The sequence below is a fragment of the Scatophagus argus genome, chromosome 2 (assembly GCF_020382885.2).
Source record: "Scatophagus argus isolate fScaArg1 chromosome 2, fScaArg1.pri, whole genome shotgun sequence".
NCBI classification, from domain to species: domain Eukaryota; kingdom Metazoa; phylum Chordata; class Actinopteri; family Scatophagidae; genus Scatophagus; species Scatophagus argus.
The window spans coordinates 160,350-177,936 of NC_058494.1; the positions used below are offsets into that span (position 1 = coordinate 160,350).

The 17,587-nt window shown below is 43.8% G+C and overlaps 1 protein-coding gene across 1 annotated transcript in view; it reads left to right on the plus strand.

Moving 5' to 3' along the window:
- Nucleotides 1-16,831, plus strand: part of LOC124064755 (glycine receptor subunit beta-like) — a 41,093-nt gene extending 24,262 nt beyond the window's left edge. The window contains exons 3-4 of the mRNA XM_046399468.1: nucleotides 9,331-9,489; nucleotides 15,329-16,831. Of these exons, the coding sequence (XP_046255424.1) occupies nucleotides 9,331-9,489; nucleotides 15,329-15,622 (453 nt within the window). The 3' untranslated portion in view covers nucleotides 15,623-16,831. The remainder of the gene's footprint in view (nucleotides 1-9,330; nucleotides 9,490-15,328) is intronic.
- Nucleotides 16,832-17,587: the final 756 nt, after the last annotated feature.

Here is a 17,587-nt window from a genome sequence, read left to right on the forward strand (position 1 = left end):
GTGAAAACACAGAGAAGGGCGAGACACCAAGGCCAGACTACACAATATAACAGATAAAGATGGTACAGCAAATGTGTAGAAGGAGAGAAGAGAAGAGAGGAGAGGAGATTGTTCCCTGTATCCTGCTGTGTCCCCTAGCAGTCTAAGCCAATGGCAGCATGCTATAAAAAGGTTCAGAGTTACCTGAGCCAGCCCTAACTAAAAGCTCTATCACAGAGGAATGTTTTTAGCCTGGAATTAGATGTGGAGAGAGTGTCTGCCTCTCTGACCCATGGAGAGAGTTGGTTCCACATGTAGCTGAAGGTTTTTAGAGATACTGAGAACCACTAACAGACCTGCATTTCAAAAGTGAATTGTTCTACTGAGGCAATAAGGAACAATGAGGTCCTTGAGATAAGACGGAGCTTTGTTTATGATAAAATAAGATAATCCTTTATTAGTCCCATAAGGGTCCCTCAAGTTATGATTAGTGGATTATTGTACCGATTTGTTTCAGGAAAGACTAAGTATGTAGGTACTGATCCTAGTAGTAGTGTTACATGAGTAAGGATTATTGCACATGTATTATTGTAGGTCCAGTGTGACCATTTGTCCCCATTATTGATTTATTGTACAGTTAGCACAATGTCCAGTCTATCAGCTGTGCTTGTTGTGGAGTCTGACAGCAGTGGGCAGGAAGGAGCGGCAGTACCTCTCCTTCACACAGCGCGGCTGTAGCAGTCTGTCACTGAAGGAGCTGTCCAGTGCTGTCAGAGTGCCTTGCATGGGGTGGAAGGGGGTCTCCAGCATGGACGACAGCTTGGCTATCGTCCTCCTGTCACCCACCTCGTCCACTGAGTCCAGGGAGCAGCCCAGGGCTGAGGCGGCCCTCCTCACCAGTCTTTCCAGCCTCTTTTTTGTCCCGGGCAGAGATGCTCCCTGCCCAGCAGACCACACCATAAAAGATGGCCGATGCCACCACTGAGTCATAAAAGCTCCCGAGGAGTGGACCCTGTATTCCAAAGACCCTCAGCCCCCTGAGCAGGTAGAGTCTGCTCTGGCCCTTTTTGTACAGGGCGTCCGTGTTGTCAGTCCAGTCCAGTTTATTGTTGAGGTGAACGCCCAGATACTTGAGGCCGACGATCGCAGAGTCGTCTGAGAACTTCTGTAGGTTGGAGGTTGGGGTGTTGTACCTGAAATCAGAGGTGTAGAGAGTGAACAGAAAGGGAGCCAGAACTGTTCCCTGTGGTGCACCTGTACTACAGAGAAGCATGTCAGACTCACCGCTCTGCCTTCCTCACATACTCTGGCCTGTTTGTCAGGTTGTCCACGGTCCAGGCACCGAGGTGGTGGTCTACTTCTGCACACTTCAGATTGTCTCCCAGTAGGGTGGGCTGGATGGTGTTGAAGGCACTGGAGAAGTCAAAATCAGAATCAGAATCAGAAATCCTTTAAAAAACATGATTCTCCCAGTGCTCCCATCCCAGGCATCCTCCACTCCAATTCCTGGCTGGTAGGCAAACTGCAGGGGTTCCATTGATGAGCTCACTAGCGGGCGCAGGTGGGCGAGGACAAGTCTCTCCAGAGTCTTCATCAGGTGAGACATCAGACGCCACTGGCCTCTAACTGCTGAACTGCTTTGGATGGGGGGTCTTTGTTACTGGTACCAGGCATGATGTCTTCCACAGCTGTGGGACTCTGGCCAGTGACAGGCTCAGGTTGAACATGTGCTGGAAGATTCCACACAGCTGGTCAGCGCAGGATCTCAAGAGCCTGGGACTGATTCCATCTGGACCTGCTGCCTGGAGTGTGCAGTGGCTGAGGGCTGAATGGAGGGGGAGCAGTTCACAGCAGGAGAAGTGGGGGGTAGCAGCAGGGACTGAGTGGGGGGAGGTGCAGGTGCCACATCAAACCTGTTGAAAAACTTGTTTCAACTCTTTTGCCCAAACCTGGTCCCCCCCAGCCAGAGTCTTGGGTTCCTTGTGGCCTGAGATGGTCTTCAGGCCCTGCCAGACTCTGCTGATGTTCTTATTCTGCAACTGGTCCTCCATCTTCTTCCTGTAGCACCTTTTCCCCTCTTTGATCCTCCTCCTAAGCTGGTGCTGCACAGGCTTCATCTCCTCTCTATTCCCTGACATGAAGGCCCTCTTCTTTTCCTTCAGGAGAGCATTGATGTTGGGGGTGATCCAGGGTTTGTTGTTGGAGAAGCACCATATGGTCCTGGTGGGTACAGTGTTCTCCACACAGAAGTTGATGTAGTCTGTAACCATATGAGTCAGGCTGTTGATGTCCTCCCCGTTGGCATCACTGAAGACTTCCCACACAGTGGAGCTAAAACAGTCCTTTAAAGCCACTTCAGCTTCATCAGACTATTTCTTCGCTGTGCGGGTCACAGCTAGCTGCCTGTGCACCAGAGGTTTGTGCACAGGCTGGAGGAGCACCAGGTTGCGGTCAGCTCTGCCCAGCGGGGGGAGGGGGAGTGACGTGTATGCCTCCTTGGTGCTGGCATAGAAAAGGTCCAGTATTTTATTGCCTCTGGTGTGGCAGGTAACATACTGAGTGAATGAAGTTAGAGAGGATGAAGGAGCGGCATGATTGAAGTCTCCAAAGATGAGGAACAGGGCATTGAGTTGCTGTGTCTGCAGCCGGCTCACAGCTGAGAGCAGGAGGTCACAGGCCGCTTCGCCGCAGATGGAGGGATATACACAATTATCGCGATAACCTGCATGAATTCCCTTGGGATGTAGGAGGGTCGCATGCTAACCGCTAACAGTTCAATGTCCTTGCCGCAGAGTTATTCTTTGATAGTGATGTGCCCCGGGTTACACCATCTATCATTCACAAACACCACCAGCCCTCCTCCTTTTCTCTTACCGCTCTCTTTCATCCTGTCAGCCCGTATAAGTTGGAAGCCATCCAACTTGGCGACCGCGTCCGGATTCCCCGTCGTTAGCCACGACTCCGTAAACAGCATCAGGCTAGCCTCCCGGAAGTCCCTCTCATGCCGGGTTAGCGCCGCGAGCTTGTCTATCTTGTTGGGGAGAGATCTTACAATCCCCATTATGACGGAAGGGAGGACAGGATGATAATGTTTCCTCCTGGCGCGGTGCGCGGCACCCCCATCTCTTCCGCCCCAGCTCACGGGGGACATCGGGTCTCTCTCCATACAGTAGTAGGGGCTGCTGCAACAGGCTGAGAGAGAGCCTTATGAGAGCCTAATAAGTCACTAGAAGGATTTTTAAGGCACGGTCACCCTTAGTGACCAGGATTTGGGGACCAGAGTCAGCTGTAGTAGGTTGAGACTTTGATAAGTGCAGTCTCTGTACTATGACGGCTCCAGGAACCAGACTGGAACTTTTCGAAAATGCAGTTCTTGTTCATAAAAAACTGTGAGGCCACAACTTCTTCTAGAATTTTGGATACAAATGGTAACTTAGAGCTGGGTCTGTAGTTACTTAGAACACCGTGGTGGAGTGATGGCTTCTTTAAGAGAGGGCAAACAATAGCATGTTTGAAGGGAGATGGAAAGATTCCAGAGAATAGAGAGCAGTTTATAATGGCTAAGGTGTTGGGACCAACCGTGTGAAGTACAACTTTTAAAAACCAGGTAGGGATACAATCTGAGAGACAGGTGGTAGGCCTCAACAATGCAGCAAACAAATTTTGTTGTGAAATAGTTAGAAACTGTGACCTTTGCAATGGCTTGAGAACTTTACATGTTGGGTCAGACTGAAAGATTGTAACAATTTAATGAAGTTGGAGGCAAGTGCAGAGGAATCAGGACAACAGAAGTGAACATTAAAATCCCGCAGAATGAGGACCCTGTTGTATTTTACCAGTATGATCAGCTAAAAACATTTCTATGGATAAGAGCAACCCCGCCCCCCTCGATCTGTCAGTCTTGGCTGGTGAAGAAATGAATAATTAGGTGGAGATGACTCAGTGAGGGGGCATGTTCTACAGGGGATAGCCAAGATTCTGTTCTGCCAAAAAAGTCATTTGTCATAATGAAATTCTGGCAGCTGAAAGATTTATTAATGAGAGATCTTACATTGAGTAAACAAAAGTTGGCTGAGTTTGCAACAAGGGTGGTAGAATTTTTATCTTAATGAGTTTTTTTCCACTTAAGTTTTTAGAGGGGGCCGATGTTGCACTGCCTCTCAGATATCTTAGCTGAGGTGAATGAAACAGTACCAGCAACAGCAGGATCCAATGAAGTGAAGTGCTAAGGCAATAGAGTCAGAAAACTGCACTGGGTCATGCTGTGAAGAACATTAGTCACAACTAAAAGCAATAAAATCAATAAATTAGGTAAGTATTTTTGAACCACTTTTGTTGAGATGTATGCCATCCTGTTTAAAAAGATTCGGTCTGGTCCAGAAAGAATCTAAATTACTGATGAACCCAATGCCAGTGGCACTGGTGAAATTTTTAACTAGTTATGCAGGCTAAAAAGACGGCTGAAATGCTCGGGATTTTGGGAAATCACAGGGATGGGACCCGAGAGGACACACCTCCTCCCCACACTTTGAACAGTGGAAATGAGAGATTCAAGTTCACATTGCAGTTTTGTAGACTGCCTAGCCATAACATCATTAGGCCCTGCGAAACCACCGTGCGCACAGATGGATACATGTCAAGGAGAGCTGGGATAAATTCATTAAAGTCAGTAGTTTTGCCTCCAGAGAGCCAATAAGTGATGCCACCAGCAACGCTTAGATAACGGATTATGGAGTCTCCAACCACTAAAGTCTCAGGAGAGATCGAATCCAGACTGCCATTGATCACTGCAAGTTTTGAGTTGGATTCGAGCCTGGTAATTAACGAGGTGGGAGAGTGCATGTTAGCCGAGTGATTAGCCAGCTCAGTTGCTCGAGTGAGAGCAGGAGGGTGAGCAGAGGAAACAGCAGTGGCAGCAGCGGCAGGAACAACAGGTAGCTGTGGGGGAGCCTCTTAGGCCGCGGTGGTGATAGCCGAGGCCGTTGGCAATGCTGAGTCGCCAATGAGGAGAATAGAGAGGAAGGTTGATATGAGGGTAGACTGACTCGCTTTAGAGAAGAGCGTTTTTGGAAAGCATGCTGCGCTACCTGCATGAGGGGAAGGTGGTGAAGCTGGCTACGGGGAAGCAGGAGAGAGAGAGACAGCTTCTTTGTCTCCTTCATGACGGATGACCAGGTTGAGTTGAGTTCAAGCCAGGGACATCAATAGCAGGTCCTGCAGGACCCGCTGGCTGTAGCCGCTGGTTTTCCGGATGCTCTAGACAAGATAGCCCGGAGCCCAATGCCGACTGCCGCTGGAGAAGGTCCTCAATAATCCGTTCTGAGGACCAGAGTTCCGACTTCAGTTCAACAGTCACTGCTTGTGAGGCCATCAGTAGAGACAACAGGGCCCCATGAGGAGTCTGCAGCGGTGAGAGAGCAGATTTCGCTCCGATAGCTTGTAAAGTATTTTAGACGGAGAATGGAGACTTACCACGAGGGCCGTGATCAGACATACTGACATGAAATGGCTCTGGTAAGTCAATCCAAATCGTTTTTCTAGCAGGATCCGTTGTATGATTTCTCCGTTGTATACTTTATCTCAAATAAATTCTCTTGATTGAAATGCTGGTTGATGTCAGCAAAGGGAACATAATGGCCTTTAAGGTTTAGAGTTAAAATTGAACTTCCAGTTAGTACAAATAGAATATAGAATAATAAGGTTTGGGAGGTTTTACTAAAAGAGTCTGACTGTAGCAGCATAAATAGGGGCAAGACTAACAGGTCAGTCCTAACAATAAGGTTTATCAAAAAATAAAGTTTTAAGCTATATCTTAAATGTAGAGAGGGTATTTGCTGCATGTACTGAGACCAGAAGATGGTTCCACAAGAGAGGAGGTTTTTAACTGAGGGCTCTGGCTCCTATTCTACTTTTTATGGACTCCAGACATCACAAGTAACTCTGCATCTTATCCTACTATGAGATTTTTCAAAAATGATTGTGCCTGCCAATAAAGAGCTTCATATGGGAGAAAGGTTTTTAAGGATGTGCATGATTTTTGCAGTGTTATGCCAGTGAAAGAAGGCAGTCCTTGAAATTTGTTTTTTGTGTGAGTTAAAAAACATAGCCTGTATTTTCCAGATTAGTAGTAGTATTGGAGGCCAAAGAAATGCCATCCATTTGCTATATTATTAGATAATGTGTTTCTAAGATGTCTGAGTTAAGCAGCAAATAATTGTAGGTCATCCAAGCTTTTATGTATTTAAGATGTGCAAAAAGTATAGTTAACGGATTGGTTTTATTCATAAGTGTAATTGTGTGTCATCCACATAACAGTGAGGATTTGTAGATTGTTTCCCAATAATATTGCCTACAGGAAGCATACATAAGGTGAATAGCATTAACCCAAGCAAAGAATGTTGTGGAAGTCAACTCACTAACTGTATGCATGTATGGAATATTCCTTGTTGGCAAGAACCAACTGATGGATCTAAAAAAACAGGGCTTTAAACATCTTGCAGCAGTTCCATTAATACCTTTAAATGCTCGAGTCTTTGTAACAGGATGCCATGGTCAGTGGTATCAAATGCAGCATTAAGATATAACAATAGAAGTACAGAGTTCCCTCTTCTAATGCAATAAGAAGGTCATGTGTAACTTTGACCAATATTGTCTCTGCCCTGTGTGCACTTTAAAACTTGAACGGACATCCTCAAATGTACTATTGTTATGTACAAAATCATGTAGCTGATTGATTTGTCAAAGATCTTGGAGAAATAAAGGTTAGCTATAGGTCTGTATTTGGCTGAAACTTGTGAATCAAGATGAGGATTTTTGAGAGGTGGTTTGATTACAGCTACTTTAAAGGACTGAGGTACATGACCTGTTAGAGCAGAGGTCGGGAACCTTTTTGGCTGGGAGAGCCATGAAAGCCAAATATTTTAAAATTTATTTCAGTGAGAGCCATATAATATTTATCAACACTGAATACAACTTAATGCGTGAAAGTAAGACCAACGTTTTTAAAGTATAACGCATCTCTAAATGAAATACTTCTTACCATTAATGCGACTTCTGGGGCTGCATGGTTTTGCTGATGGCCTTGTAGTGTGGTTGATACATGGTGAGGTTACGCTTCATGCAGGCGTTGAGGCTTCCGTCCGTTAATGGTAGCTTAGTCTTTATGTTTTTCAGATGTGACAAAGATTGTTTTTCCACTTGTCCAGTAGTCCACTTGTACTACCTGATTAAAAGGAGGGAAGTTTACTTCTTGACCTTACAACCACCCGTGTCGTAGGCTACCGTATTATCCAATGAAAATAGAGTTTTGGTGTCGAGCCCCCTGTACCGCCCTGTGATTGACAGACTCCAGCCACCTGCCGCCCTGAACGGGATAAGCGCTAGAAGATGGATGTTTTACTTTAAAACGACAGTAGAATTATTCATTACTCATCGTGTTAAGAAATGTCAGCTAAAATTTGTCTGCGAGCCAGATGCAGTCATCAAAAGAGCCACATCTGGCTCACGAGCCATAGGTTGCCGACCCCTGTGTTAGAGGTACAGATTAATAATATTAACAGTAACAGTAAAAAAGTGATTGTTAGTAGTAGAGCTTCTGCGTTCCAGGTCTAAGAGACAAGTTGAATGTTTAGATGAAGAAAATGTTGAAGTTTGAAGACTGATGGGAGAAAAGCATATCTGGTCTTAAAGTTGTTTCTAAGGTTGCTGTGTTTCAAGATACACTATATAGTCAAAAGTACTGGGATGGGGCTGTTTTTTTGTTTGCTTTTTTGATATTGCCCCAGTGCACCAAGCAAGGTTCATAAAGACATGGTTGGATGAGTTTGGTGTGGAAGAACTTGACTGGCCCACACAGAATTCTAACTGGAATGAACTGGAGCAGAGATTGTGAACCCGACCTTTTCGTCCAACATCAGTGCTTGACCTCACAAATACTTAAGTGCATGAACTGCCAGAAATTTCCACAGAAACACTGTGGAAAGCTTTTTCAGAAGAGTGGAAGTTGTTACAGCTGCAAAGGGGCTAACAACTCCATATTAATAAGTATGTACTTAAAATGGGCTGTCATTAACGTCCCTGTTGGTGTAATGGTCATGTGTCCCAATACTTCTGTTGATATAACGTAAGTAAAATAGTATGATTGAAAAAAAAAATCACAAAGTTGTTACTACTGGAGATAATAGGAAAACAAGGCTCAATAGAGCCATGGCTCTCTGTCAGCATGGCAGATCTAATGCTGAATAGTTTGGTGTCATTTTCCTCTATTATTACCATGATTTTACAATTAAATCTGTCAACCCATCTTAATACTGTGGTGATGAAAAAACTGACATGGGGGAGACAAAACATGGCATGACAAAAAGCATAGCATCCAGACAAAAGAAAAAGCAACGAACTGACAAAGAGTGACAGGGAAGACGAGGACTAAATAGACAAGATAACAAGACACACATGAAACACATTTGGGAGGAGCAAGCAATCAAGATACATGAAACAGAGACACACAGGGGAAGCGACACTTTCAAAATGAAACAGGACATGACAAAAACTTGGAACATAATACATGGAAACACATGACAAGACAAACATGAAACATGATACATGGACCAAAAAACCAAAAGACAAAATATAACCAAAAACACACGGCGTGACACAAACTTGGAAATCAAAATTACAGTTGCCACCCTTTTCTTTGTATTATGTACTATATACAACAAAATATACTATATCTGTATATGTTTAAGGTATTAAAAAGGCAGAGAGCAGAATCTGAACTTTTTGGGTCATCATTCAAATAATTTGTCACGTGTTCAAGGTCATAAAAATACTTGAAGAATACATATTTGATAAGCACATAACCTCTGTTCTATCTACAATTTTGGCTGGATAGTCAAAACAACTTTGAAGCCGTGTTTCTCAGTTATATCATTAGGTACATCAGTTTGCCTTTGTTTGATGGTATAAGTCTTATAATTGGACAATGGTCAGATGTATGGCAGAGTGCAGTATCAGTATCTGTATGACATCTTCCAGTCCAATCTAACAATCACAGCCACCTGAAATGCTGCCCCTTTGATTCAACACAGTGAGAAAATAATAAGTTCAACAGGTATTCCTTCAGTGATCTCCAAAACTGATGCAACCTTGTGCAGATATTCAAAGGCTTTAAGGGGACACATTTACATAACCTTTTCCATAAATGCTTACAGCTGAGTTAATCTGAATAAACAGCATAAATGGGACATTGTGTATTATTGTATGTTAAATTTACATGCAGTAAATTGTGTCCATGAAATTCTCTCTCTCTCCTTCTCTCTATCTCTTTCTTTCCCTCTTGCTGTTTCTTTGTAGGTGATACTGAACAGTTCCAAACTGATTGAAGAGGAGAAAGCCAAAATGGCCACAAAGGAAAAAGCTTTGAAAGAGAAAGAAGGAAAGAAACCTCCAAATAAAACTAACAACACGGTGAATGGGACAGGTGAAACACCCATACATGTCAACACTCTGCAAGTAAGTTGGCCAAATGGCCTGCATTTCTGCTGCTCACATCATTTGCAAAAAGAATTATTTGCATCCTCGAGATGAGATTATTTTACTGTAGTTTATAAATATATCATTTTTTAATTTTAGATTTTTTTAAAATAGACTCCATATTAACATCTATTTATTTAGAATACAATGTCATTAAAGTCCCTGTTAGTGTAATGGTCAGATTTCACAGCACTTTTGTCCATATAGTTGAGCATGTGGTACAATCCGACGATGAGTGAAGGATGAGTCAGGGTTCTTACACTGGTGGTTAATGTGCTATAGGAAGAGAGGTATTTAAGAACTGCCATGTGCTCAGTATACACACACACAGACTGGCAGACAGTGGACAAGGAGACACAAGGGAGACAGGAAAACAAGAGGGAGCCAGAAACATGACAGGAACAGTGTCAGCCTCAAAGACGATCATCTAGGATCACCAGACAGTGAAGGCAGGGTGGTCATTCATGGTCCATGGCGGTGGAGGGGGATTGGCTGGGGGGCACAGGGAACTGGTGGAGACAGGCTCAAGCAGAGACTCATGCAAGGTAGGATGGATATTCAAAGATGCGTGAAGTTTGGGACTGACTGGTTAGTGGATAACCTTGTCTAGTTCAAAGGGGCCAGTGTGACTGGGCAACAAGTTCCACTTGACCTGAGGTGGAGCTCACAGGAGGAAAGATAGCGGTAAGTCGGTAGCACGCAGCAACCACTCCGGATGCACTATGGTGTCACTTCAGGACTGCTTTGAGAGCACTCTTGGGCACATGTTTAGAAAGCTACAACTGATGGCGACCGCACCAACTTGGAGGTGTTATGGTTTGTGCCTTTCCTTCCTCCCCATGTGTCAGCTGTTTTCTCCCTCTCCTTTGTTTCTTGTGGTTCCTTGTTTGTCTCTCTCTGTGTCTGTGTTCTGGGTGTGGCTCATCAGACCTGCTGCCAATCAGCCTGCTCACCTGAGATCCATCCACTAATCATCTCCAGCAGTACAAATACCCCGGTTCTGCAGTCTACTCTCCGCGAGATCATTCAGTCTACCTTGTGGTACTAATGTTGGCCAGTTAATTATTGTTAGCCTTTTTTTTTTTTGCACAACAGAACGATCTGGCCAGCATGGACCAGCAGATTCAGACCCATAACTAGCCACTCTAAATACCATTTCCAATCAAGGAATTCTTCTTGGACAACATGAACAAATGTTCTGGGCTTCCTCTGACAGCTAACAAGCCATTACTCAATTGTCCAATCAAGTCGCTGCATTACTCAACGCAGTTCCGCTCAGCCTCCTCCAGACTCCTCTGGCCAGATCGTTCTCCAGCTCCGCCTCCAGTCCCTCCTTCACCCAGAGAATCACATGCTTCAGACCTGAAACCCTTTGCTGGAGACTTGGACAAATGCAGAGGTTTTCTCTTCCAGCACTCCCTGATTTTTAGCCAGCACCCCTTGAAGTTTCCCTCAGACCAATCCAAGGTACATTATACTGTGGGTCTACTGCGGTGAAGGGCATTAGCCTGGGCAAAAGCAATTAACGGTAGCAAGCCTCTTCACAGTCTCTCACTAAGTGATTTTGTTTAAAGGAGTGTTTGATCACCCTGACCATTGTGGGGATGCCTCCAAACGTCTGCTAAACCTCCGCCAGGGAAATGGAATTGTGTCTGATTTCTCTGTGTTTAGGACACTGGCAGCTTATGCTGGGTGGAATGACCAAGCACTTCAGGGGGCGCTTTTGAATAGACTTGGCGAGTAATTGAAGAATGAACTTGCTGTTCGTGATGAACCAACTAATTTTGACTCTCGTTTCCCTCGCCATCAGACTGAATAATCGTTTACGTGAGTGGCGCAGGGAGAGGGCTGGTCATTTCCAAACATCACACACTGCTCGGTCTTCACCTCCAACTCTCACTAGAACCGGGTTTCATTCATTCCCTGAGACCAGAGTTTATACACTTCCAGTGACATTAGAGGAACCCATGCAGCTGGGTCAAGCTAATCTCTCCCCCGCTGAGCGCCTCCGCGATCAAGGTGGGTGAGTGAATTTACTGTGGAGAACATGGGCACTTACTTGCTGCCTGTCCAGTCTGACCAAAAGACAGGGCTCACCAGTAGCAGTGGGTGTACTGGTGAGCCCAACTACTCCCTCAGCCCCTGATTGTTCCAAGATGCAGATTCAAACCACACTGTGTCATAAAGAGCTTTCCCTGCCTCTCCTTGCTTTAATTGATTCTGGTGGTAATTTTTTGGATAAGGAGTTGGCCCTCCAATCTGGCTTCCCTCTTGAGAAGCTTGAGCTTCCACGCACTGCCAGTGCTCTAAAGGGAAACATTTTGGCTCAAGTGACCCATTGTACTGTTCCTTTAACGCTGGTTCTATCTGGGAATCATAGAGACAGCACTGAGTTGAAGATCCTCTCCTTCCCCAAGACTCCTTTGGTTTTGGGCCATCCCTGGTTAAAACAACATAATCCTCACATTGATTGGTCTGCTGGAAAAATTCTCAGCTGGAGTTCATTCTGCCACTTATCATGTTTGAGATCTGCTCATCCTCCTGAGGTTACAGTCCCTCCTCCAACCACTGAGTACCCTGATTTGTGAACTATACCTGCAGAATATCATCTGAGTGAGGTTTTTAAAAAAGATCTGGCTCTCTCCTTACCCCCACACCATCCCTATGACACAGATTTGCTACTGGGTGCTCCGCTTCCTACTAGCCATCTCTACAATCTCTCCCGTCCAGAAAGAGAGGCTCTGGAGAAGTATATTAAAGACTCTCTGATTACTGGCATTATCAGACCATCTTCATCTCCTGTTGGTGCTGGTTTCTTTTTTGTTTCCATGAAGGATCACTCTCTGCACCCTTGTGTTGACTGTCACAGGCTAAATAACATCACTGTAAAAAATCACTGCCTTTAATCACTTCAACCTTTGAGCTTCTTCAAAGTGCCACCGTGTTCTCAAAACTGGACCTCAGGAATGCCTACCACCTGGTTCGAATCAAAGAAGGGGATGAATGGAAGACGGCATTCAACACTCCCCTTGGACATTTTGAATATTTGGTAATGTCTTTTGGTTTAATTAACGCTCCAGCACTCTTACAGACATTGGTGAATGGTGTGCTGAGAGATTTCCTCAACTCTTTTGTTTTTGTGTACCTTGATGACATTTTGATTTTCTTCCAAAACATAAGCCATAGTCTGAGGCAGAGAAATGCAAATTCCACGCCAGTTCTGTTACCTTCCTGGGCTACATCATTGAGAGTGGGCAGGTGAAGACTGATCCTGATAAGATCAAGGCAGTCACAGAGTGGCCAAGACCATCCACCCATTTTTACCACAGGTTCATTCGGGACTACAGTAAGAGAGCAGCTCCCCTCACTAAACTCACTTCCTCCTCTATTCAGTTTGTCTTGACCCCTCAGGCTGAAAGCACATTCTCTTGTTTGAAGACTCTATTTATTTCTGCTCCCATCCTGGTCCAACCCTTTCCATCCCGCCAGTTCATTGTTGAGGTGGATGCCTCTGACACTGGAGTGGGCACAGTCCTCTCCCAATGCTCAGGCTCAGACCAGAAGCTCCATCCCTGTGCCCTTTTCTCCTGGGTGTAACTACGATGTTGAGCAACCATTTGTGGTGTGGACCACAGACCACAAGAACCTAGCCTACATACAGACAGCTAAGTGTCTGAACTTTCGCAGAGAACGCTGGGCATTGTTTTTTGGTCGTTTTAACTTTTCTCTTACTTACAGACTTGGGTCCAGGAATGTGAAGCCTCATGCTCTTTCCTGCCAACACACCACGGATGAGACTCCACCTAGTCCAGACACCACCCTCCCCTCACCATAAAATGTGGCAGCAGTTTCCTGGGAGATTGAGTCCATAGTTAGAGAGGCTCAGCAGACTTGGCCAGATCCAGGTAATGGCTCTCCTAACCACTTGTTTGTACCGGATTCAGCTTGTTCCCAGGTCCTCCAGTGTGGACACACGTTGCATTTCGCCTGCCATCCTGGTATGAACCGCACCCTGACCCTCCTGAAGTGACACTTCTGGTGGCCCACCATGGAGGCTGAGGCCAGAGGGAAGTATTCCCATCGCTCACCTGCTGGTCTGCTGCATCCTCTTCCCATTCCTAGTCATCCATGATCCCACATTGCCCTTGATTTTGTTGCTGGATTACCTGAGTCACGAGGTAATACTGTCATTCTTACCATAGTTAACCAGTTTTCCAAGGCTGTTCACTTTGTTGCCCTCCCCAAATTCCCCACAGCCTGTGAGACAGCACACCACCTTATCCAGCATGTTTTCCATCTTCATGGTATTTTGCTGGACATAGTCAGGAGGAGTATGCATCATCAGTGACTAGCTATATTGGCAAATGCTTCAACAACGTCACTGGCAAAGACCATCACCACAAGGGCCAACCACAAGCCATAGGTGACTGCGAAAGTGTGCTGAGGATTTGAGTCAGAGCCTTCAGAGCTGGCGACAAGGTGGTGGTGAGCACAGTGAGGGCCAAATAATCCTGGCCCATCAGAGAGGCGTACATGCCCAGACAACCCACAACCACTTTAAGGACAGCAGATAAACTCAACACTTACACACATCTTCAACATATCCCTGAGATGTTATTGTCAAAGTCAACAACCTGTCAACAAAGTCAACAACCTGTCTTTGAGCAAGACCAAAGAGATGGTTTGTTCAGAAGAGTAAGACAAGAGTGACCACTGTCCGCTCAACATCAGTGCCTCCTCTGTGGAGATTGTAAAATCATCAAATTCCTTGGTGTCCACTTGGCAGAGAATCTCACCTGGTCCCTCAACACCAGCTCCACCATCAGGAAAGCACAGCAACAGGTGGGGGAAGAAAGATGAGCTTTCCTGAAGAAGCTGAGGAAAGCTCATCCTCCCCCTTGGACTCAAAGGCAGACACAAATGGATTTGAATGATAGGTTTATTATAGAAAAGAATATTAGCTTAAGCACAGGAAGAGGTGTACACTATAGTGAGCGGCTGAGAGAGTAGCGACCAGATTGCAGGCAGAAGATGAGTGAAGGATGAGCTGGTGTTCTTATACTGGTGATTGATGAGCTGATGGAAGACAGATATTTGAAAATGCCCACAAGACATGCACAGAGAGACAGACAGACAGGAGGAGGAGGAGACACAAAGGGGACAGGGAAAACAGGGAAACATTAGGAAAGCTGGAGTCGCAGAATGAGTCATGACAAGAATGGTATTTAACTAGTATCTCGGTAACAACTGAGGCATTATGTATTTAGCACTACCAGTTTCCTTTTTCTAAGGTTATTGAGTTTTGAAATTGAATTATTTGAATAAAGGAATGACTTATGTTTTCCTTTAATGAAGGGAAAATTAACTGAAGAACATGATCCTTCATGTGTTGGGAATACAGTGTTGCCCTCATTAACTAAAACATCACATAAGCAGGGACATTTTTAATTATTCATTTATAATAAAAAGACATAAATATGTACGCTCTCCTGAGGTTCCCCTCTTTCTTTACACAGCAAAATCAAATGTGTGACAGTATTAAAATAGTATTCAGTCTGTCTCTTTTAGCATCAGCACAGAGACTCAGTGGTTAGCACCATCACCCTGTGTTATTTTCTCAGCTGGGGAAGAGCCTTCATGTTAATCCTCCAGCTAGTGCCCTTAACAAAGGCGCTGGATTAGATGTGGAGTTGGCCCATGGGTGCAGTGTGGAGGCTGACCTTTTCATGGTTGTCTTAAAAGTAGAGAACAAATTGCATTACGTTGCACCTATGATTTTAATAAAGGTTTGTTTTCTTCTTTGTCTTCTTCTTACCAGGTGGTAGAAACTCGATGTAAGAAAGTTTGCACATCCAAGTCAGACCTTCGCTCCAATGACTTCAGCATTGTGGGGTCTTTGCCTCGAGATTTTGAACTTTCCAACTTTGATTGTTATGGTAAACCAGTTGAAGTAACAGGGGCCCTCAAGTCTCAGAACATAGCAAATAAGAAACCCCCACCACCCAAACCTGTCATACCTGCTGCTGCTAAACGCATTGACCTCTATGCGAGAGCCCTCTTCCCCTTCTCCTTCCTCTTCTTTAATGTTGTCTACTGGTCTGTCTATCTGTGAGACTGAACGGAGGATAAAAGGATGAAAATAAAGTAGTTTTTATCCCATTGTTTGTCACCATACTAATATTGCATTTCATAGCAAATTCATATGCTGAAGTGTGGTATAAACTGGTACAATCAAGATTTCCAACAAGATTTTTTTTAACCATGCTTGCCGTGCTGTAGCAGCTGCTGGGAATCCTTGCAAACAGTCAAATCAGCTACAAAACCCCTGGGCTCTTGGCCTGAGTCTCTTTTAAGCCCAGGCATTAAGTAGGCTCTGCATGTATGTCTCTGTCTGACACAGGACAATATGCTTAATGTAGACCATATTTTGCTGTGGCTTTTTACTGGAATTACTGGTAACACTTTATGTTAAGAACTCCAAAATGGCCATTAGCAAATAAGTATTATTATAAATATTACACAAGATAAATCAACATATTGTAAAACAATTCAATAAATCATTGCAAACATGTAACTTCTATGTCATGTCATCATTCATACTTTAACATTTATCATTTTTGATGGGTGTCATCATGACAATAAAATAAAATATTTTCTTGCGTCTATGAGATCCTTTTGAACAAGACTTGAACAAAAGAGCAATTTTGGCCACCAGTAATAATAATCAAGGATGATTTGAATTATTGAAAAATTGAATAAAGCTCATTAACCAAATTTAACAGCACACCACTGGGAAAACCCAGATCCATGACCAAAATAGTGAGTTTGACTCAAATGGGGTGTTATTTGTTATTTTCATTGTTATTTTCACTATTCATTAACACTTAAGAACACAATGAAGACCAAAACAATTTTAATTAAGACAGCCTTTATTAGGCTGCTAAAATATTAGTATGGAACAGTCAGAACAGGCCATTTTACGTTGGATCAGGCCCACATGCACATTATTCAGCAGCAAATGATGGCCAAAGGAAAAATTTATCTGCAGTCTTGAGTTACAGCTAAATTAATCTATTGTTATGACACAACAGGCACTGGTCTACCTTGCAAGAGCAGTCACCAAAATCACATCAGGTTCCAGCTGTGTCGAATATAGAATATTGTGATTACCACTGTCTAATTTCAAACAGGGAAAGATGGAAAGTACCACTGAAAATTCCTGCCTTACTTGATTGCATCTATATTGTCTTGAAAACATTTTATGGGTCATATGCAGTCATATTTGGGGGCAGGTAAAAAAAAAACAAACACTCTGACTAAAAGTAAATGGGTTTCAGTTGGCTGAAATAATACATAATTAGTGATTCTCCTGCAACACAAAGAATATTTGGGTCTCTATATTATGAGAGATACCATTTACTTCGCTCATTATTTAGCTCTGATACGCAAAAAGGTTTGGTCAGTATTTTATGATCTTCTCACATCCAGTCACATATCACATGCTCCAGGTTAGAAACTAAAATAAAGCAGCAGTCCTTCTCATAAATTCTGAGCTTCATCACAGTTTAAAATATTTACTTCAGAAGCTAAAAGCTAAATTCAAAGTTTTCTGTTTCCCTGTTCTTTCAACTTTCTAACTACTGTTTTTAATTTTACAGTCTTTATATCGAAATTATAGCATCACGTTTACTAAAACGTTATGTGCTCGTTAGTGCTCCAGTTTCCTGAACTATTGCTGTTGAAACCAAATAACTGTCCACATTAAGGAAATTAACATTGATGAGCTGATCTATTATTGGACAAAATTCTGAATAGGCTAAACAATTTATAGCCATATTGACAATACAATAGGCCTAAATAGTCTACTAGCAAATAGACTACGGAAGAATGCTTGGATCTTGCTTGTTAGGCACGGACAAGGACATCCACGATTGCCAGAACCCAAGGTTTCGCCATAGAACATAGCATAGCATTTTGTACACAGACGATTAATGTTACTCACTTCAGTGATATTATTGCTGTGGCTGATCAGTGTATATGTCAGTGGTCCTGAAATGATGTCTGATGATGATGTTTG